The sequence below is a fragment of the Colias eurytheme genome, chromosome 32 (genome assembly GCF_061535395.1).
Source record: "Colias eurytheme isolate Ceu_HAF_F1 chromosome 32, ilColEury1 Martin Lab GWU primary, whole genome shotgun sequence".
In the NCBI taxonomy this organism is placed as follows: domain Eukaryota; kingdom Metazoa; phylum Arthropoda; class Insecta; order Lepidoptera; family Pieridae; genus Colias; species Colias eurytheme.
Genome location: NC_143011.1, coordinates 4,282,718 through 4,305,804, shown reverse-complemented (window position 1 = coordinate 4,305,804; position 23,087 = coordinate 4,282,718). Strand labels below are relative to the sequence as shown.

The window sequence follows — 23,087 nt, the reverse complement described above, 5'->3', positions numbered from 1 at the left end:
CACTATCTTTAGCGTAAATCTGCGAAAGCGCCAGTAACGACTTTCAATTACGCATTTAGATGTTACTTACAAAATGAAGCAACAGCTGATCCCGACGAGGCAAAAATACCTCAAACTCAAACCTTTATTTATTCAATTAGAACTCTGCAGAAGCACAATTGAACCATCTTAACATAGAATTGCCACCTGTCTCAACTCACACAGTATTAACCCAACCGGACAAGAAGAGACCTTGGTCCTTACTTTTGGGGTCAGAAATAAATTTAAAAGGTCACCCCTTGAATAAGGCAATAAAATATCAAAACAGGTAAACGGTTTTAATTATAATACAGATTTTTAACATCCAACCAAACCGTGCGGTATCTATTAATGTTTAGAGCCAACGCCACCAATCATAATCTAAACATGGCTAGTACTTTCAGTACAATGCATGAATTATTTATTTAAAACTGATAGGTCATAAACTCTGTACTGGAAACAAATATACTGAACTCAAGAGACTAAAATGATAAGGAGCTTATCTGTGTCCCAAAACTGCAATTACTACAGCCAAGTACGTTACTTTTAATCAATTCGGTTTTAAAATATAATTATGATTTACATCAGAACTTATATACCGAAAGCCTCGGGCTGACTTATTTATAATAATTGAGTATTTGAATGAAAAATTTTTTTGTGATAAATGGAAAGATCATATATTAGTTTTATAACAAAACTGTTTTTATTTTTATTTTTTTTGCAATAATTCAAAAGTTATTTCAAAATAAAAATTAGTCTTTGAATCCAGTACCGAAGACACGCCGACAACTCCCGAAGCGTCACCCGAATGCGTGTGACGTCATAATGTTAGTTTTCACTCATTGCAGTTGATAGAAAAATAAATATGTATTGTAGTTTGAAAAACTAAACAGGATAATAAGATAAATTCATGAAATTATTGTATTGTTACCGGGTTTTTATAAGTATACAAAATTTAAATTAAATCCGTCGGTTTATAGTGGGTCTAAATCGAATCGAAAGGAGAATTGGTTACTTACAAACATATGTTTTAAGCTGATCCTGGCGATCCTTATCAGTATAAAAGGATAAATTTATGATATTATTGTATTGTCATCGGACCTTGATAGAACAAAACCCGTCGGTTTTAAGTGGGTCAAAATCGGGTCGAAACTTCGAAAGGAGTCGGTTACATACAAACATACAGATGAAGCTAATAAAAGCGTGTTAATAATAAATACAGGGTTTTGATCTATTTAATTTTGTTGTCATTATTAAATTACATATTAATTATATTAATTTTAATTATATTATTTAAATTTATATTAAAAATGGCGAACCTCAAAAGTTATCGTTTTGTACCATTATGTACGAATACTACAAAGGCAACTCCTGACAAAAATCGGTGATCATAAATATATCAACATCAAGAATATTATTTTCGTAACTAACTAACTAATTCGGAACCAACAAACAAATCGTATCTTAGCAATAAATCAATATTATTGTAATAGCCGTAAACGTTATAACATTATGACGTCACAACTATATGGTGACCAGTCATGGCGCGTTTGTAGTCACGTGATTCTAATTTAAATTTCATCAATTTTTAATTGCTTATAATTAACGGAAAAAAATGTTTTTGAAGTTATTTGTATTAAATATCAATATTATTAATAATAAAGTTTCAAAATACATAAAAAAAATCAATAATTTTTTTTTATTCAAATACTCAATTGTGTTTGTGCATAACACTAGGCAGTCAACAGCTATATGAACGTCAGATAGGAAAAGAGCCAAATTTATCCAGTCAGTAACAAAGGATTTTAACTATAGGTACTTTATTCTAATTCAACCAACTACTGCTAGCTACTCCGTATGTCTTTTGGGTAGACGGAGGCAAATAGGATTTTTATTCCAACTATATCATTTGATATTTTGAAAATGTACGTTCGTGTACGGTAGGTACATTTTCATACCGTCAGAGTCATTTTGCAGATTATAGTGGTGCAGCACTGAACACTGTCTATTAGGTGGCTGGTGCTGCCGACCGGGCCTTCAGTTCCGCTTTCCAGAATACCTTCACCCTTCTAGGTGCTACTACTACTGAAATAGCGGTACTCTATCGCGTCGTTCAGGTCTCTAACTGACAGGATTTCTCATATTATCGTAACAACCTCGCTCGTTCTAACGAGAACAAATTATCGCCAAGGAATTCTGCTGCAGGATAATGGCAAGAGAGATTATAAGCTTAACTATGCATTATTATGTTCAGGAATATGGTGGATTTTGAATACTATCGTCGTCTGAAAGTATCTCCTTTCGATAAACTTCATTAAGGATGCAGATCTGATCCCATCTTTGTTCCGTAGGAATGCTACGACAGTCTAAACGTTACACTGTACAAAGAAAATTGCCCTAAATATAGTCGGTTGTTCCAACATCCGTAATATGGCTAGCCTGCCTTGCTAGCCCTTGATTGTAACTGCTACCAATGGAGGCATTGCTCTTGTGTTGTCCACAGTTGTGCGAGTGCAAAAATGAAGAACTGAGCTCGTGGGGAGCTATGTCGAATGAATCTGTGTTAAGATTATGACAGTATAGGACAGTTAGCTGTGGATGCGAAGACAGGACATTACTTTATTCATCCGTAAACACGCGAGGCAGCCACGGACAGCGATATAGCAAGAACTAAACTAGCAAAGTTTAGTTCGCTTACCAGACTTTGTCATGTTTTAAATGCAGTATATCCTCTGTATAGCATTGCATTTATGACTATTGATAAACTTAATTCACCCGTAAACACGAGAAGCAGGCACGGATAGCGATATAGCAAGAACTAAACCAGCAAAGTTTAGTTCGCTTACCAGACTTATATTTTAAAAGCCGTATAGTCTGTACATTTCATTTATTGCCCCCCCCCCCCCCCCTAAAAGCAAAGAAATGAGAAGTCATTTGGCGGAGCTTTCTCGTAAAGGGTAGGGGTTCCAAGTTTAAAGCAGATACGAATCTAACGCATTCTCATTTCAGTCACCTGTCGCACCCACTGCACTCACACCTTACGCTGGCTGCAGCGAGGCTCTCCGCGAAGCCTTCTTACGGAGAAACATCCCATCGGAAGCTGTCGAACTAATGTTGGCATCGCTTTCCAGTAACACTAAGAAGCAATATAACGTAACTTATAAACTATGGTGGCAATTTTGTCTAGATAGAAATATTTCCAATTTTGAAAGTACAGTAGCGACAGTTATATCGTTTTTAACAAATGAGTTTAACAAAGGGGCTTCATATGGTACTTTAAACTCGCACAGGTCTGCCTTGTCTTTAATCTTAGGAAATAATATCGGGTCGGATGAATGCATAAAACGACTCCTAAAGGGAGCATTCAAATTGAAACCCAGTAATCCTAAATACAATAATTATTCTTGGGACCCACAATTAGTTTTGAACCATATCTCAAGCTGGTTTCCTAATATAAACATTAATTTGGAGCAGTTGACTAAAAAAATAGTAATTTTACTTGCGCTGTGTACAGCACAGCGGGTCCAAACTTTATCCCTTATCAATCTTAATAATATTTATTTCTCAGACAGTGGAGCTAAGATTTTCATAACAGACTTGATAAAAACTTCGGCTCCGGGTAGAGATCAACCCCTTCTTATACTTCCATACTTTAAAGAAAATATAAGTATTTGTCCCGCTACTGCACTTTCTGATTATATCAATGTCACAAAACATTTGAGGAATGAGGAGGACAATAGATTAATACTAACTTTTAAAAAACCTAATAAACCCGCCACAACTCAAACAATCAGTCTTTGGATCAAAAACGTGTTATCGGAAAGTGGTGTGTTGTGTTTTTTATTTCATTCCCACTTCTGTTCCTAAATTCAGAAGAGGGATAGTGATTCTCACGCGTCCTTAACCGTTTGCTTTCTGAAAATGGCAGTTTGACTCTTCAAACGAATTAGTTCATTACACTTTTAAATTACCCTCAATAATACTTTATAAACTTTTCATTGTTTCGTTTAAGTGAAATTAAAATAGTAGTTGTGTGGCTAAGTATATAACGCAAAATTTTGGTGAGTATATTCCGATCATTTGCTATCTAAGGAGAAGCGAGCTTCTTATCAATTTATAGCTTAAAGCAGCTTTGGTATAGTAATTGAAGCATTTATTTAAACCTTTTGTGATTTATGTGTTTTGTTTAACAAAATTACAGCATATGATTTAATTACGCTTATTTCACCTTTGTATAGTACGATACGTATTCTTTTTTAAATGTACCCGCAACTTAGTTTTTTTCTTTACGTTAACGAAATATTAAGTTAATAGTTTTTTTTTCTTCATATTTAATTTTTATCGTTTCCTTGTATCGACATTTTCCTCCATTGTAAAAAAAAAAAAAAATTACGTACGAGATGCCTAATAAGAAGCACAAAGACCGAAGCCGTTCTAGGAATCGTAGTGCTACACCTCCTATACGCAGCCGACGACGGTATAGTCCTTTCAACGATGCATTAACACAACAAATGCAACAAATTTCAGATAGACTAAAGTCGTTAGAAGAACGTCACTCTTCTCCGTCACGACGAGGATCCAACACTGGCGGTGTGACAACAACGCCGCCGAGGTCACGGATCGTCGAGCCCGTCGCTGTGCATCCGGAGCCTGCGGCGCACTCAGGGTCGGCGGTCCCTTCTTCACCGGGACATTCCGGGAGCGCCACAGTCGGCTGCGATCGTAACGCTACTAATCGTATTGTTGATGCTATACGATCAATCAATACGACGGTGAGGTTGAGCCAATCTTATTACATTTCAAATTTTGATCCGAGTATAAACGATATAGAAACCTGGTGTGAGGAGGTCGATTGCGCTAAGGTTATAAATCAATGGAATGATAATGAGTGTCTATCTCGTATAGGTAATTGTTTAAAGGGAGATGCTAGGACCTGGCTCAATGAATGGGTAACATCAGACCGTAGTTGGAGCAATTTTAAAAAAGAATTTAAACCTTTGTGTCCTAAGAAACCTGATATCGCGAATATTTTATATGACGTTATGAGTACCAATTCTGATAAATACCTAACGTATGCAGACTATGCTCGTCGCTCTCTTCTAAGGTTGCGTGTTGTTAGGGGGTTAAGTGACGAACTTATATCTGCAATAATAATACGAGGGATTACGGATCCGCAGATTCGCGCTGCAGCCATTAATGCAAAGCTAACGACAAATGAATTGGTTGAATTCTTTTCAATTTACGTTAAATCCAATTCCTCCTCAAACAGACATTTTGATCACAGGTCGCGCTATGATCGTTCTTTAAAATCTGAACATGTAGTTAATAATCGTAAACGACGATTTAACGAACAGAAATGTTTCTTGTGCGGTCAACATGGTCATACACAATCAAATTGTTCTAAAAAAGCTAAGTCGATTCTTTCTAATCAAAGTAATGACCATAAATATTTTTCTATTAATAATTCGAATAAATCTGTATTGTGTGATTTCTGCAAAAAGCCCGGCCATAAAACTGAGGCGTGTTTTGCAAAATTAAAGTCGGGAGGCACGTAATACAAACAATGTTAATTTTTGCGAAGAAAACCCGGACAGTAAGAATAAAGATTGTTGTAGCTGTCATCCAGGGAATCCCAGTCGATGTCTTAATCGATAGCGGCTCTAGTATATCATTATTTTCCTTATCATTATTAAAGCATTTGAAATGTGCGCGAATGCCTGCATTTAGGATCTTGCGTGGTATTGGTGGGCAGGAAATTGAATCGACTTATTTTGTCACTTTACCAATAGAGTTTAATGAAATTACTTTAGAAGTAGATTTACACGTAGTTAGTTCAAAATTGATGAATACACCAATCATCATTGGCACCGATATATTAAATCGTGAAGCCCTAGTTTACGTCGATGATGTCCTCATTATGAGCGGTACGGTTGAGGAGGGTTTGTCGATTTTACGTAGAGTTCTTAAAACTCTTACAAGCGCGGAGTTTTCCATAAATTTAAAGAAATGCTCTTTTCTATCTACTTAAATCGAATATTTGGGACGTACGATTAGTCAGGGTCAGGTACGACCGAGTGGTCAAAAGATTAAAGCTTTGGTCGAAGCACCGATTCCAAAGACCGTTAAACAAACCAGACAGTTCAAGTTATTTTCGACGTTACATAGCTGGCTTTGCTATAAAGGCTGTGCCTATTACAAAGTTGACGAAAAAAGGGGTACCTTTTATTTGGAGTAGTGAACAAGAAGAAGCACGCCAAGTAATTATTTCTCATCTTACCAGTGAACCTGTGTTAGCTATGTATGATCCGGCTTTACCTATTGAAGTTCATATAGATGCCAGCTGTATAGGATATGGTGCAGTGCTTCTTCAGGTTCATGAAAAGGGGCATAAGCGGGTGGTGAGTTACTTCAGTAAACAAACTCAAGGTGCTGAGCCAAGGTATCATTCCTATGAGCTGGAAACTTGAAACTTTAGCCGTTGTAAAGGCCTTGCAAAATTATAGACACTATCTGGTTGGTGTTATTATTTGTAAAAAAAAATACATTGACCATTGTTTGATATGTATAGCACATAAAAACGCACATTTTTCCAAATACTGTCTTTTGTAATTTGTATCCTATGTTTGGTCAAGATTCCACTGAATTAAAAATATTTTTTTATAATGTTATCTCTTTGTTTGGGACCTCTAAAATTATTTGTGGCAGATCGGGGTCGAATGTTTCAGAGTTCAGAAATAACAAAACTTTTTACTGACTTGGGCATTGACATGCATCTCATAACACCAGAGATGCATAATTCAAACGGGCAGGTTGAACGTTATTGTCGAACCTTACTCAACATGGTTCGTATAGAATGCAATCACCGACAAAATGATTGGTCTGATGTCATATGGCGACTACAGCTGGTTCTGAACATTACAAAACAGAAAACTACAAGCTTTTCACCTCTGAATCTATTGGTGGGTATTAAAGCTGCGTGACCTGTTTTACGTTACCTCATTGGTGACATCGCACTAGAAGGCTCTCGTCCCAATCGCGACGCATTACGAGAAATGCGTAGACAACGTGTTTCTGAGCGTTTAAAAAAAATATAACCAACGTTGGCAAGACAAAACTGTGAATGCTAGCCGAAAGGCATCACGGTTATTTGAAATTAATTCTTTGCTTTTTGTTATAAAACAGGCTCAAACAACTGGCAAACTCGACTCGGGTATGCGCGGCCCATATCGCGTGGTCAAAACGCTTCCCCACGGTCGATACGAGCTGCAGTTACTGGAGGGCTCTTATGGCAAATCGACGCAAGCTGCGACAGAATTCATGGTGCCGTGGCGTGGGGAGTGGACTCCTGAGACATGTGCTGCGTTTTTTGAGGGTGAGCTGATCCCTAATTTGTGATAAGCGAACGACGTGCCTATGTCACAAATTATAGTTTTCCCATGATAAGCTAACGTCGTGCCTATGTCATGTGGTTGTTTTATTTTCTATGTGTAACGTATAGTATGCTAACGTCGTGCCTATGCTATACAATTGTCTTGGACTCATGATAAGCTAACGTCGTGCCTATGTCATGTGGTTGTTTTATTTTCTATGTGTAACGTATAGTATGCTAACGTCGTGCCTATGCTATACAATTGCCTTGGACTCATGATAAGCTAACGTCGTGCCTATGTCATGTGGTTGTTTTATTTTCTATGTGTAACGTATAGTATGCTAACGTCGTGCCTATGCTATACAATTGTCTTGGACTCATGATAAGCTAACGTCGTGCCTATGTCATGTGGTCGTTTTATTTTATATGCGTAATGTATAATATGCTAACGTCGTGCCTATGTTATACATTTGTCTTGGACTCATGATATGCTAACGTCGTGCCTATGTCATGTGGTCGTTTTATTTTATATGCGTAACGTATAATATGCTAACGTCGTGCCTATGTTATACGTCATTTGTTTTGGACTCATGATATGCTAACGTCGTGCCTATGTCATATGGTCGTTTTATTTTATATGCGTAAAGTATAATACGCGAACGTTGTGCCCATGTTATACTGTCATTGGTGTCAGAGATAGCGAACGTAGTGCTTCCTCTCTGTGTATTGCGCTTACCTGTTATAAGGGGAGTGTAATGTTTATTAGTTGCTAATACCTTATCATTAATCCTTCCCAGATGCTGCCAGTATTGAAGATGAGGAGTCCACAAATGACCCAGTCGTTGTTGTTGAACCTGCATCAGGCACTTCGAGAGGAGCCTGTACTTCTCCGCATAAAACAAAGGAGAACGAGGACGTCCTCCAGTCAGGAGAGGCCGTGTTAGACAAAAACTAAAACAGCGCCAATAGAGGGGATGACAAGTGGTGGCGGATTGCAGATAAAAGCGCTGGCGCGCTCATTCGCGGCACCATTCGTCGCGAGTCAATTGACATACTACAACTCTGCCCGTTTGTGAAGTCAACTGCCTAGTTATTTTCCTTTGTATAAGATTTTTTTACTGTAATGTTTAAAGAAATTATTGTGGAATTAGTGTAAAATTATTTTATAATTTTGTATTTTGTATTTCGTGTTCTTGGTTTTAAATTTAAATGGTATTAGTGTTAATAAAGTTATTAACGAGTTTTGTAAATAATTGTAACGTTGTGTTTTTTATTTCATTCCCACTTCTGTTCCTAAATATACAATATTTTCAACTGATATCGAAATGTACGAAAATAGTAATAATGTAATTGAACTGAGAACATAATATTTTAATATTCAGACAAAGCTGTATTGTTTCGATATACGTAGTTTTTATTGTAAACTGCACATATTTTCATAGAAAAATACTGTAAAACAACAGATGATGAAATTTTCAAAAAGAAAAAAAAAATACAAATTTGCCGCGCAATTGACATTAATTGACAGTTTTAAAAGTCGTATTTGCATCCAAGGCACCTTCAAATCTGTGCTTAATTTTTTCATAAAATCTTTGCGGCTCATTGTATTTTATTTATTTATTTATTTTTTTATTTTTTATTGTGTGATAGGGAAGCGCTTGACCACGATCTCGCCTAATGGTAAGCTGAGATGTGGCCTATGATGGAGCGCGCTTCCCTAGAAGGAAGCATTAGCATTTATCTACATTATTTTGATATTATATGATATAGAAATTGTTAAAATTCTATATCATGCCGTAAAATATCGCCACTGACCACCTATAACTTTTCCTGTATTAACTGAACATACAGGAATATGGTTTTCGGGCTTCTCTTATCTCTTTATAGTGCTTGTATCCTCAATGTATACCACCATGACATTGTGGCGTTGCCACTTTTATTATCTATATTTTATTATCTGTGGCGTTCCGAAACGGAACGCACTTGATCGAATTTTAAATTGATTCGACGATAGTGAAAATGATTCACTAGGACAATAGTTAAATATTCAGACAAAGCTGTATTGTTTCGATATACGTAGTTTTTATTGTAAACTGCACATATTTTCATAGAAAAATACTGTAAAACAACAGATGATGAAATTTTCAAAAAGAAAAAAAAAAATACAAATTTGCCGCGCAATTGACATTAATTGACAGTTTTAAAAGTTTGTACCTATAGGTAATATTAATAGAAATAATTATCGAGATTTAAATGGCTCTACACGAGATTTATTTTGTTTTTTTTATTACTATACTTCATAAAGACACAATTAACTCGTACCTACTCGTAATACGATACCTTGGAGTTGGAGCGAAAATATTGTTTGTAATAATTTGGCTAGGTAACTAATTATTGAAATGAAAATAATAATTAGAAAAATGCATTGTGAAACCGTTTTAAGCAAAAAACGTTTCGATAAACGAATTATGTTTTTGAATGAAATACAAATTATTGCATGCTTTTAAAATACAAGACTTAACTATCTACTAATGAAAGTTTTCATGCATTTTGTTCGAAACACGGTAGGTCAGCCGTGTTTTGTTACTTTAAAAGTGACATTCGAAAATGAAACAATGATTTACGGAAAAGCACAGATAGAAACGCGTTTAATCGAGATTGGGTATCTAATATTAAGATAATTTTTTTTTTTTTTTTTTTTTTTATAATGAATAGGCAGACGTTTGACCACGATCCCACCTGATGGGAAGCGGCGATGTGGTCTACTTGGATGCACGTCTGCCTAGAAGAAGCCTGTTCACCCTCGATTTGAAAAGGTCCAGATTGTATTGTGCGGGAAATATGGAGCTAGGGAGAGAGTTCCATTCCTTAGCCGTTTTCATTAAGAAAGATGACTCGAAGCGACGTGTTCTAATAGGAGGGATATCTACAACATAAGGATGGAATCCCTCGCCACGTCTCGAATTGCGGTTGAGGAATGGAGATGAAGGGATAAGGTTGTGCAACCCGCACGCACACTCACCGAAATGTAACCTATAAAACACCGAAAGACATGCCACCTCACGACGATGCTCAAGGCTCAAGAGACGAGACTCGACTAATGAGGGGTTGTTTATTATACGTTTGGCACGTCTTTCGATCGAATCCAAAGCTCCAAGGTGGCATCTAGCTGCGCCTGCCCACAAGTGACTACAATATTCAACACAGGATCGGACTTGAGCTTGGTAGAGATTAAGAAGCTGCCTTGGTGTGAAATATTGTCTAACCTTGTTAAGGATTCCGAGCTTTTTAGCAGCTAGATGGGCCTTGGATTCGATAAACTGCCCGAAGTTGAGTGAGGACGTTAATGTAACACCAAGCAACTCCAGGCAGTCGGTTATTGGTAGAGATACACCGCGGAAAGTCGGAGTATTTGTGAAGGTGCTCCGTTTGGAAGAAAATAAGCACGCCTGGGTTTTTGAAGCATTAAAACCGACTAGATTGGCATCGCCCCAATCGGAGACAGCCCGAAGAGTTCGGTTCAAACGCTCCAACATGTCCTCCCGTAGTAATTCAGTTTCGGCCTTTGATGTGCGGGCACTGGATTTGTAACTCTCGACAATAGTGCTGTCATCTGCATAACTGAATATATTCGAAGCAATCATGTCATTTATATGAAGAAGAAACAGTGTTGCCGAGAGAACGGACCCCTGCGGAACGCCGGCATTGATGGACATTGGTTCTGACGAGGAACCATCTACAACAACACGAATCGACCGGTCCCGCAGAAAGTCAGCAATCCATGTAGTAAGGTTGCTTGGAATGCCGTAAGAAGGGAGCTTGCCTAGAAGGCTATCGTGCCAGACTCTATCGAACGCTTTAGAAATGTCCAAGGAGACCGCAAGTGCCTCCCCGTACTTCTCAACAGCTTCTCCTAAAAGATGCGTCACGTGCACTAAAAGATCGCCAGTAGATCTATTATGGCGGAAACCATACTGATGATCATTCAACAGATCATTGGTTTCGAGGTGCATGAGGAGCCGATTATTCAATATACGCTCCATAGTCTTACAGAGTATGGAGGTTATTGAAATCGGTCGGTAGTTGGTGGGGTCTGACCGACTGCCTTTCTTTGGGACAGGCTGCACATTAGCAAGCTTCCAGTTTTTAGGAACAACTCCAGTCGTTAACGAGAGGCGAAACAGACGTGTAAGAACAGGAGATAATTCTGGAGCACAAGTTTTTAAAACGACAGCTGGTATCCCGTCAGGTCCACTGGCTTTATTCTCATCGAGATGACGCAATGTTCTTAAAACTTCCTTGTTCGTGATGCGGATGTCAGGCATATGAACGCCACAATGTTGTAGAGAGGGTGGAACAATACTAGGTGGATTTAGACGAGAGTTGTTGGCAAATAATGAGGCAAAAACATCTGCCTTATCCTTTGCCTTATGAGCCAGAGAACCATCGGGTCTCATCAACGGAGGTAGAGTGGGACGACAGAAGTTTGACTCGACAGCTTTGGCCAAGGACCAGAAGGCTTTACTTCCTGCGGGGTAAGAAACAAGCTTACTTCCAATATGCCGCACATGAGCAAAGCGAGCCTTCTTTTGCATTTTTTTGCAGGTTTTCGAAGCTTTGTTAAAGGCTTTCTTTTTTTCCCGAATATCGTGAGCTTTACGGATTCGAGCATCGACCCAGGCTTGGAAAGCTGCTTGCTTTTTAGCCAATGCAGCTTTACATTGGGCGTTGAACCACGGTCTAGCATTGTTGTTGATGCGAATATCAGAAAATGGTATAAAATATTCCATCGCCTGATGAATCACACCAACAACATTATCCGCACAGCTGGATGGGTCAGCCGTAGAAAAGCACACTTGTCGCCAAGGATAGGATGCAAAAAAATGCCGCATCTCATCCCAGTCCGCTGAGTTATAACGCCATACTCTCCTTGTTCCCTTTAACGATGGATCTGCAGGGGAGTATGAAGACATGGACTTTACCAGACAGTGATCTGATGTCCCCAGTGGAGCGGAAACAACGACCACATGACGGTCTGGTTCTGTCGTCAGGAAAAGGTCGAGACAGTTGGCAGTATGGCCGTCGATGTCTGGTACACGAGTTGCGTCAGCTACTAGCTGAGAAAGGTTGAAGGATGTTGCGAAATTAAAGGCCTCTTTCCCAGCATGGTCCGTCTTCTGGAACGGGAATAACCAATCTGCATGGCAGGCATTAAAATCCCCCAGAAAGACAAGTTCAGCGCTCGGATATCTTAGTTGTACTACATCTGCTACTTCACTCAGATAATTAAATAGCCGTGTGGTCTCCTGATCTCCTTTGTGCGAACGGTATACACAAGCATAAACTATCTTGTTCATGCCCGTATCTGCCATAGTCCAAAGCACAGAAAAACTGGGTTCCTCGAGGTCACGGAGACGCAGAGTGCAAATGTCTTCACGAACATATACACAGGTACCAGCTTTTGGATGAAAGTTATGTTCAAGTATGTAACCGGGGTACCCGAGATATGTCGTGTCATCTGGACATCGGATTTGCGTCTCTGTCAGGAACAGAAGGTGCGGCTTTTCAGTCTCAAGATGGTGGTGGACCGGTGTGAGATTAGAGTGCAAGCCTCGAATATTTGAGAGGTGCACCTGAAGAGAGAGGAAGTGCAGCCGCTGTGAATTCTGTATTCCTTTATGTAACTTTTTCATATTTATTTTGAGAGTGATTAGGCGGGGAGTAAAATAGAAGTTGAACGAGGCAATGCATATGGAACCACCTAATGTCCACATTCTATCGCCCATAAATAAACCTAGCCTGGAGACTGCGGGGACGCCCGAAACCCCCTGAATATCGCCAACGGGTCCTCTCATCCGATCGCCAGTCGGCACGTTGGAGCCAATCCAGGATTATGCACAGGCGGCGGGGCAGCCTTTCTCGAGTGGCTAATTCGATACTTGGGCCCCCTACAACCTGCGGTCGGCCAGCGGTAAACCGTTTCTTCGGATCCCGCTACCCTCCAAGACTAGGATATTCAGGACAACAACACATGGACAACAGATTCGGTTCTCCAATGCAGAGCAACTGTTCATACCTATTTTACCCTTCTTTACATGGGCTTCATCTGCCATCATCCCGGAACACGACGAGCGTTTGGCGGCATGGCTTTGACAGATGGGTGGTGACTAGCCGGGACAAATTGTCTTCCACCAGTATAATTCGGTTACTCATTTGGCACTACCCGGGGAGCACGTGTAGGGTATCTAGAGTTAAAGCCTACGGACGCGAGTAACGTTGCCCCCCAAAAATTGGAATACTTAATGAAAATAGGAATTGTAGAGTCAGTAATAATTCAGATTAGTTTATTGATATCATATTAGATACTTACTTAGGTCGAGTGAACGCGTTTTTACAATTCGTTCTATACAAAGTATGTTTTTAACTAAATTTTCGAATTTCATCGTGTATTTTACAATAATTTTGAATGATTTGAATGCGAAATGTACTAATGTATGATCAAACGAACTTCAGAGTGAAGTTTGATCATTATTATATGAATCGTTTCATTCGAAGATATTATTTACTATGTAGTTCCCTTTTTCAATGCTAGCAACTACGCACGCCTTTAGATTTTATTTTTTTTTAATTGTGGGTATTACGACCTGACAAGTATTTGCTCGCTTTGTACGATATTCGTTATTTTTAGAGTCTGTAATCTTACAAAACTTTGGGTTAGGGTGTGGTGGGTGTTAATATCTTCGAATGAAGCGATTCATATAATAATGATCGAACTTCACTCTGAAGTTCGTTTGATCATATATTATATTTCATCGCTTCATTCTTCAGATATTATTCACTATGTAGATGTTAAGAGATAAAAGTTTTGTAAGAATCATTTTGGGTGCAAGTTTAGAATAAAACATATATAGATATTATTAGTTTTATTTTGTATATTAACAAAAATATAATCAAACATTAAACAAGCCGGGTCATTTTGACCCAACCTCAATGACGCCGGGTTAAAACGGTTTCACAATGCATTTTTCTAATTATTATTTTCATTTCAATAATTAGTTACCTAGCCAAATTATTACAAACAATATTTTCGCTCCAACTCCAAGGTATCGTATTATGAGTAGGTACGAGTTAACACTAGAGCGCTCGCGCCTAAAATTTTCCTTGAGTGCACGCGTGGGTCACATATGTCACCCAATACGACGCACGTTTTTTTCATAAAAATCGTAGTTAAAAAAGTAAACGAAGTACTTATTTATGAATCAACTTTATTTTTAAGTGATGAAACAAAAAAATATCAATATTTTCTCATTTTACTTAAATTATGAGCTAAACATAAACCTCTGTGAAAAGTAACTAATTTATTACTTATTGTGATCAATCAGTTTTTTTTACTTTGGAAACTACAAATTTGGTAAAAATAATCATCTAATTATAAAGTTTAAGAATAAGTTGTTCTTATCCAATAAAATTTTATTGTCAACTAGGTTTCCGCCCGCGGCTTCGCTCGCGCCGTCAAAGAAAACCCGCATAGTTCCCGCTCCCGTGGGATTTCCGGGATTTTCCCGGGATAAAAAGTAGCCTATGTCCTTCCTCGGGTATCAAAATATCTCCATACCAAATTTCATAAAAATTGGTTCAGTAGTTTAGGCGTGATTGAGTAACAGACAGACAGACAGAGTTACTTTCGCATTTATAATATTATAGTATGGATAAAAAATAAGTATGTCCTAGCACTCGAATATGAGTATTTTATTTCGATTTTCGTTACCCATATATTAATAATTTCTTAAAAGTATAAATTGATCATAAGAGCAGTAACAAATAAAAGCGGTATACTTGATTTTCACTCGTAATTGTATGATTTCAAAAACTTCCTAGAACGCTCGCGCGGGGGACCTGCGTCACCCATGTACTTTTATATTTTCGCAGTGTACACTTCGTTGCACCAAGGAAGCTGATACGCTGCTAAAATGTCCGGTGATTGGTAGTCGGGGAATACCTGAGACAACAACACTCAAGCACGATTGTTTAAAAAAATATTTAGCAATATATAGCACTGGGTGACCTATGTCCCACGCGCGTGCGCTCTAGTGTTAATTGTGTCTTTATGAAGTATAGTAATAAAAAAAACAAAATAAATCCTACTATTTTCGTACATTTCGATATCAGTTGAAAATATTGTATCATATAAAATTTTTGGTTAATGCAGCTGGTATAACAAGGTAATGCGCTTTCGTGTTTTAACTACATAATTAGTTCAATATTAATTTAGCCGTAAAATACGTTATTTTGTTATTAATTTGAATAATATTATTGTAAGGAATCTAATTCAGTGTTAGATTTTCAAAATTAGATTAAGGATAATTTGTAATAATTGAAATAAATATTTTTGGATGTACATACTGGTATTTTTATTTTATTCCCCTGTGCTCATATTATGTCATGAAACCTTTCAGTAGATACATGGACGAAATCGCAGCCAGCGCCCAGCAGCAATTAGCTATAACATACCTATAGGTATTAGGTAAGGTAATAAATAATAATTTGGAAAATCCAAAAGTGCACGCCTCATAATTTTTTTTTAATAAATATTTATTAATTATTATTTTTGTTTATTTAATAACAATTAAACCACATCGAATCAGACCCTGAAAAATGAAAGGGTTCTATTCCTGAGCATACTCAAGCGTAAGAGAAAAAAAAAGACTCGATTAGTAAAGTATTTCGGTCGCTATCGTGTTAACAAGAAAAAGGATCCGCACATACAGACACACGGACGTCCAAGACAGAACTTTTTTAAACTGTTTTTTAACTAGTTTAAATAACAAAAATGACATCAAAAATATCATGAACGTTAAAAATAGTGTTTTTTCTTAATATGTGTGTGTATGTATTATCTTACAAGTGCAATGTATGATACATAAAGACATTTTAAATTTGAAAAATCAGATGTTTTGCGCGAAGTGACAGTAGTACCCACCTCAACGCTTCGCTTATGAGGCGTGCAATAGCTCTATAGTTAATACGCACCTTGATACTTACCGTAGAGTTGTTTGATGTTGAATCCGTAATAAATAAAATTAACACAATACATAATTGAATGTTACGTTTGATACACAATACACACTACTTACTCAGAGCCGTATAGTCTGTACATTTCATTTATTGCCCCCCCCCCCCCCCTAAAAGCAAAGAAATGAGAAGTCATTTGGCAGAGCTTTCTCGTAAAGGGTAGGGGTTCCAAGTTTAAAGCAGATACGAATCTAACGCATTCTCATTTCAGTCACCTGTCGCGCCCACTGCACTCACACCTTACGCTGGCTGCAGCGAGGCTCTCCGCGAAGCCTTCTTACGGAGAAACATCCCATCGGAAGCTGTCGAACTAATGTTGGCATCGCTTTCCAGTAACACTAAGAAGCAATATAACGTAACTTATAAACTATGGTGGCAATTTTGTCTAGATAGAAATATTTCCAATTTTGAAAGTACAGTAGCGACAGTTATATCGTTTTTAACAAATGAGTTTAACAAAGGGGCTTCATATGGTACTTTAAACTCGCACAGGTCTGCCTTGTCTTTAATCTTAGGAAATAATATCGGGTCGGATGAATGCATAAAACGACTCCTAAAGGGAGCATTCAAATTGAAACCCAGTAATCCTAAATACAATAATTATTCTTGGGACCCACAATTAGTTTTGAACCATATCTCAAGCTGGTTTCCTAATATAAACATTAATTTGGAGCAGTTGACTAAAAAAATAGTAATTTTACTTGCGCTGTGTACAGCACAGCGGGTCCAAACTTTATCCCTTATCAATCTTAATAATATTTATTTCTCAGACAGTGGAGCTAAGATTTTCATAACAGACTTGATAAAAACTTCGGCTCCGGGTAGAGATCAACCCCTTCTTATACTTCCATACTTTAAAGAAAATATAAGTATTTGTCCCGCTACTGCACTTTCTGATTATATCAATGTCACAAAACATTTGAGGAATGAGGAGGACAATAGATTAATACTAACTTTTAAAAAACCTAATAAACCCGCCACAACTCAAACAATCAGTCTTTGGATCAAAAACGTGTTATCGGAAAGTGGTGTCAACATTTCAATATTTAGTTCACATAGCACAAGACACGCTTCAACATCTACTGCTTGTGCTAGTGGTGTATGCGTTGATAATATACGTAAAACTGCTGGCTGGAGTGTGTTATTATCAAATAAAATATTAATATCTTGGTCTTCATCCGCAGCCGATAATGTTGACGTAGACGTGGAAGCCTCATTGCCAAGACTATATATTTCCTTGGTGCCTATAGAGCGCAGTACATTATCCGGAACTGTGTAAGAGTAGCAGCATTTTCCTGCCCTCTTTAGGTCGAATCTTATGTATAAAATGGCATTTAAAGTTTTTACCGACAAACGGTTGCGAAGCTTAGTTTTGACGACATTCATTTGGCTAAAAACACGTTCTATTTCCGCGTTGGAATGTGGTAGTGATAATAATGATATTGCCAGCTGTGATAAATCTGCAAAAGGGTTATTACCAGCTGCGTCTTTCAACACAACTATCAGTATGCTACAACCCTACTCAACTAGAACTCTACTGAACTATACCTCCCAAATCTATCATTGTGCTAGCCTGTGCAGCTTGCTCAAATGTTAACAGCAGTTTTATTTTGTTGTTATGATCATTGACAAACAAATGTGACAACAGCACAAAAATAACATCTTAAAAAGTTTAAAACGAATAATTCGTAACTGAACCGCAGAAAACACTCAAAAAGTGGTGAAAGCTTATTCTCAACTAAATATTTACCAACTTGAATTTAAAGTAATCATGTGATAACATAATATCTGCCTACAAAAAAAAATCGCGAGAAACCCTTCAAAACTTTTTTTTTTTTATCGGCCAATTTGCATATGGCTAAATTCCTTAACGTTATGTTTACTTTTGAAAACTCAACTTAAAACAATTAATAAGTGTAGGCTTAAACTCATCTGTGAATCTAATATCGAACGGCAAAAGGGCTGAGCTAAATTTTAGTTTCAACGTAATAAGAATGAACTACTCAACAACTACTGTACAACTACCTAATTGATGTATTCAGTTGACGTCAAACTGCAGCTAGTCACAAAAACTATTATCAAGAAATTACATTAAATGCACACAATGTAAATCGATTAGGTACTATCGAATACTCCACGTTTAGGACTTATTTGAAGCTAAAAACCAAAAAAAAAAAATGTGTGCGTGTGCTACGCGTACGTGTACACACGTAAGAAATGAAACTTCTTTATGACCTTATTTTTTCAAAAAATAATTTACAATATGCAACTTTACAGAAATATGTCAAATCACGCGTGATAGGGATAAGAAAAAAAATGTATGCGTGTACTAGAGTACACACGTAAGAAGTGAAACTTCTTTATGACCTTAAAAATGTCACGAGTATGGCGTAACGCAAAAATGTCACGCGTACGGCGTAACGCAAAAATGTTACCCTAAATTTTTGTCCAACCCCGATAAAGAAGTTTCACTTCAAAAACTTTCAGAAAACCTGGATGGGTTTTTCTTTTCTCTATTCAATTAAACAGACATTATCTGACGATTGTATGTAAACTGTAAAGGCGCTATTAACCTTAAGATTATTTTCATATTCTTTTTTTTTTTTAACCGTCTTAATATCTTAACATTTAACTAACCTAACGTTGATGGGATAGTTAACGAGTTCTTAATTTTAAAGCAATCTAATGTACTAAAACCAAATGTAGATCCAATTATAAGATTTATCTTACGCCAGATGTTTATTTGAACACACGCTAATTATCTGTGACATTGTATTATGAACTGCCTAAATAAGGACCTAATAAATTCTCTGTAAAAATTCAAAACTAAATGCCTCGATTTACCTTTTATTCGATAAAACTAAATCTGCAACATTTCATAAAACTTCATATCGTAAAAACTGTATACTGTGAATTGTTCACAACTTTATTTTAAGAAATTACCTCAAATATCACCTTAAATAAAACCTACGAAAAGTTTTTAAACCTCTAATGCAGTAGTTAACGCATTACTTTTCGTTTTTAATCGAATAGCAATAAGGCTGTCTTTGTGTAGCAATTAATTGCTATTTGTCAAGGGTTAGCCTAAATAAAAAGTAACGCAGGTAGTTTAAGAAATTAATGCGGGTAGTCAAGAAACTAACGCGGGTAGTTAAGAAACTAATTTAAAAGTAATTCGCATACTGTTTTTGTTCTGATACACGGACAAGTGAATGTTTATTGTTTACGTTCGATTGAAGAATCTGGATGCAGTGTACAAATTAATGTGCTTTCTTTCTTTAGTGTTAGCTCACAAAATAACAAACATTAAAGCAGTTCGTTACTTAATTTATCTTGATGGCAGTGCTTACGCCACAAAGTATTTTTAAAATTACGTGAATTACCTACTAAAGTAAACCCGTCCCTGAATAAGTGAAATAGGTACTGTTAATTTATCACTGCGTAACTAAGATGGGCTGAATGTAGTGGAATAAGTTTTAACTAACTACAAAACCGTAACGCAATATCGCATGACCTAATAATAACAGATTTAACTATACACTGGTCTTGTAGGCTACAACTTTTAAAACAAAATCTAATCGTTACATTCGGTACAACCTGTAAATCAGCACTGTTTTTGTGCAGCATTTTGCCGAGGCTGTGACCATTTTCCTCAATTAATTTTAAAATAAATTTTGTAACTAATGTTTTTGGCAATAAATTTCTTTTTCTTTCGAATAAGTTACTACATTTTGAAATCCTATTTTCTTTATCTGACTGTACACTCAAAGTGAAATGTTATCTACTGACCGGTTTTGTATGAGATTGAAGGATAGTTGCACGACACGTCGACACGTCGCTCTGGTTCCGGTGATCTCAGGCTCGACGTGTTGATAGTAGTGATGGTAGCGCGACGCCCGGCGTGGTATTGCGGCGCCTGGCGTGGATGCGCAACGCCTGGCGTGGTGTCGCGGAGCCCAGCTTGGTGCCGCGGCGCACAGTATGGATGCAGCACCACATGGCGCCACGCATGACGCTCGACGCTCGACGCATGATGCTCGACGCATGATGCTCGACGATCGACGCATGATGCTCGAAGCCGGACGCTCGACGCAATGGCACGGTGCACGACATGATGACATGGCGCTGCTCTCGATGATACGGCTTCCGACGCGGTGATGCGAGCGGCAGTGTCATCCGTGCAGCGCGAGGCGAAGTTGCCACCCTGCCCGCACATAACGAGCTCTCCCTTTGTCACTGGCTGCTCAGTGACACGTATGCTCGTAGATCTGTAGGATGCTTCTTCCCGTTGAAACTGGATCGAAGTGCCACGTGGTTGCGGCGCTTTGACTTTTAATCAGGTTATCGTATATCGTATCGAGGTTATCGCCACGTGTTTTCTCATTTGCTCGATTTGATCCCAATTCTGATGTCGGAGCAAGGTGTAGAATGTGAATCTATTTTCAAGCTGTGGGCGTTGCGTTGGGTAATCGAGCAAAGAAACACCTCAAACTCAATCATTTCTTTATTTACCACCGATTCGGAAAGCAGTATCTACAGAGAAGAACCGGCAAGAAACTCCATAGTTGCTCTTTTTAATCATGTCAGTTTTAATACAATCACTTTAAATACAATCACTTAATAACCGTTACGTTACACATTTAAATTAAACACTAGCAAAGAAAAGGTTAACAGTTCCTAGTAGTGGAAGGTCCGAACTCTTCGATGTTCGAATGTGAAGTGCCGTCCCGAGGGCGAGCCTTCACGGGCTCGACCCGGTACAAGCATGAAGTAGGCCGCCAACTTCACTGTGCTGCCACCTCCCGGAACTCGTGCTTAGAGTCGTTTTACATCCGCGCTATTGACCGTCTCCGACATATATTTTTCAATAATTGATTATATAGATTTTTTAATAATTGCGTAATTCGTCTCTTAATTCAGCGAGTCGCCTGTCAAATTGAACTGCGTAGCGTTTGCCTATGTGTGTTTGCTACGCCAGCAGCAGCTACGTATGCTACGACACGTACGTAGCATACGTAGCTTAGCGTAACGAACGTAGCAGTTGTAAATAATCGAAGTAGGATGATCTTACGACTAAACTGCATTACTCTGGATTTTATGCACTAAAGAAACCTTTTTAGTACAGGCTGAACATAATATTTATGCTTTGTTAATTTCGTAGGCAGCTTTTTAAGTATAGGTAACTAGTATAATTATGGCATACAATTGCAAATTCCCTGCCTTGAAGAGATACTAAATGCGAAACAGAGCAGTTTTGAAGACGCTAATACCCTTAGTAGTATAATTAAGAGGCAATCCTAAAATGCGCAAATGATTTCATGAGATGCAGCGAAGCGTAAGCACCGTAGGATTGAGCATTCAATATTTACAAGTATTATGATACATTACAAGTGATTTGTGTAATACCAGATACCTCTTAATTATTGTGGTCTCATTTTATAGTACGTTTTTTTTTGTTTCTTTTATTTTAAGAGGATAATCCAAAAACTGCTTTTCTCTTTAACGTTTTAGTTGTAGACGTGGATATAATTGTTTTATACGAATGAATAAACTTTCATATATTTAATATTATATAAATATATACTATATCATATATACATATTCTACAAATACAATTAATTCACATAATATAATTTTGGATTTATTGTGGCAATTAATATAATATTGCTATTTTTACTTCTTCCTTCCAGAAAATTTGTTAGTTAAGTTCTCACACGTTATTTGCATTTAAAAAAGTATGTTTTTCAGTGAATATCAAGTTAAGTCCTAAATCTTTTTGAGGGAAATGAGACACATACATTTCATTATATTTCTTTACTTAACATTTTTCTTGTGAAATCTTCCCATGAGATAGTATATTTATTAAAAAGTTATTTATCAGGATGTTTGGCCTGAGTCGATCAATTTTATTAGTTTTCTAGTATTGAACAAATAACTCTTAGAATACTTTTTACATTTTATGTACATTTAAAGTATGTTAATTTGATGATTATCTCCTACACTAATTAATGAACACATGTAGTGCAATCTAACAGTCTTATGACCTTGAAATTTTGAAAGTACATAATATAATTAGACGTGACAAATTAAAACCCCAAAAACGTAATGGTTCACATACAAAACACCACTCATCAAAAAATTTTGAAGACTTAAATATGTGTCGATTCTATTTTAAATCGTGTATTTCATCCAGCTTCATATTTCAATCAATTAATGTCTAATAATTATTATATAGATGGATCTGTATATACAAATGGAATATCAATCACTCACACTTTCATCAGATTTAAATAAGTGTAACTGTTACGGTTTTTGATAACAGAAGTACACCAAAAAAGGCTATTCTAGGGTAAGCTGTTATTCAATGAACTTTCCGGGACGTGTTATATTCCAAAATTCATACATTGTTCAAGTTAAACGTATGCAAAAAGTATATTAAAGTACCGTTATTTACTGATTGGAACGATGTTGAACATAAAATGATAGTACAATTTTTTTCATTCAATCCTCCACTCATTGGCTTGGGTTATAACTCGAGATTTATAGTAGAGTATGATCATAGTGTCTCCTTATAATATAATAACTAGGTATATGATGGCTTGTCCTGTCTGTATAACGTGTTAATAAA

At 37.2% G+C, this 23,087-nt stretch overlaps 2 protein-coding genes across 2 annotated transcripts; both read left to right on the top strand.

Moving 5' to 3' along the window:
• The first annotated feature begins 4,403 nt into the window (after nt 1-4,403).
• Nucleotides 4,404-6,483, top strand: LOC149895206 (uncharacterized). The gene has a single exon (XM_090119216.1). It carries the CDS (start codon nt 4,419-4,421, stop codon nt 5,571-5,573), a length of 1,155 nt encoding a protein of 384 aa, XP_089975342.1. The 5' UTR covers nt 4,404-4,418; the 3' UTR covers nt 5,574-6,483.
• Nucleotides 6,484-6,603: 120 nt separating this feature from the next.
• Nucleotides 6,604-8,646, top strand: LOC149895205 (uncharacterized). Its single transcript, XM_090119217.1, has 2 exons — nt 6,604-7,390; nt 8,185-8,646. The coding sequence occupies exons 1-2, from the start codon at nt 7,231-7,233 to the stop codon at nt 8,340-8,342; spliced, it is 318 nt and encodes a 105-aa protein (XP_089975343.1). The 5' UTR covers nt 6,604-7,230; the 3' UTR covers nt 8,343-8,646.
• Nucleotides 8,647-23,087: the final 14,441 nt, after the last annotated feature.

What these genes read in the sequence shown, in the direction of transcription:
- LOC149895205 (XM_090119217.1), top strand. Translation starts at nt 7,231, where the DNA reads ATGCGCGGCCCATATCGCGTGGTCAAAACGCTTCCCCACGGTCGATAC. An exon ending in ATGTGCTGCGTTTTTTGAGG is followed by an intron (nt 7,391 to 8,184) that starts GTGAGCTGATCC and finishes AATCCTTCCCAG; the next exon opens with ATGCTGCCAGTATTGAAGAT.
- LOC149895206 (XM_090119216.1), top strand. Translation starts at nt 4,419, where the DNA reads ATGCCTAATAAGAAGCACAAAGACCGAAGCCGTTCTAGGAATCGTAGT.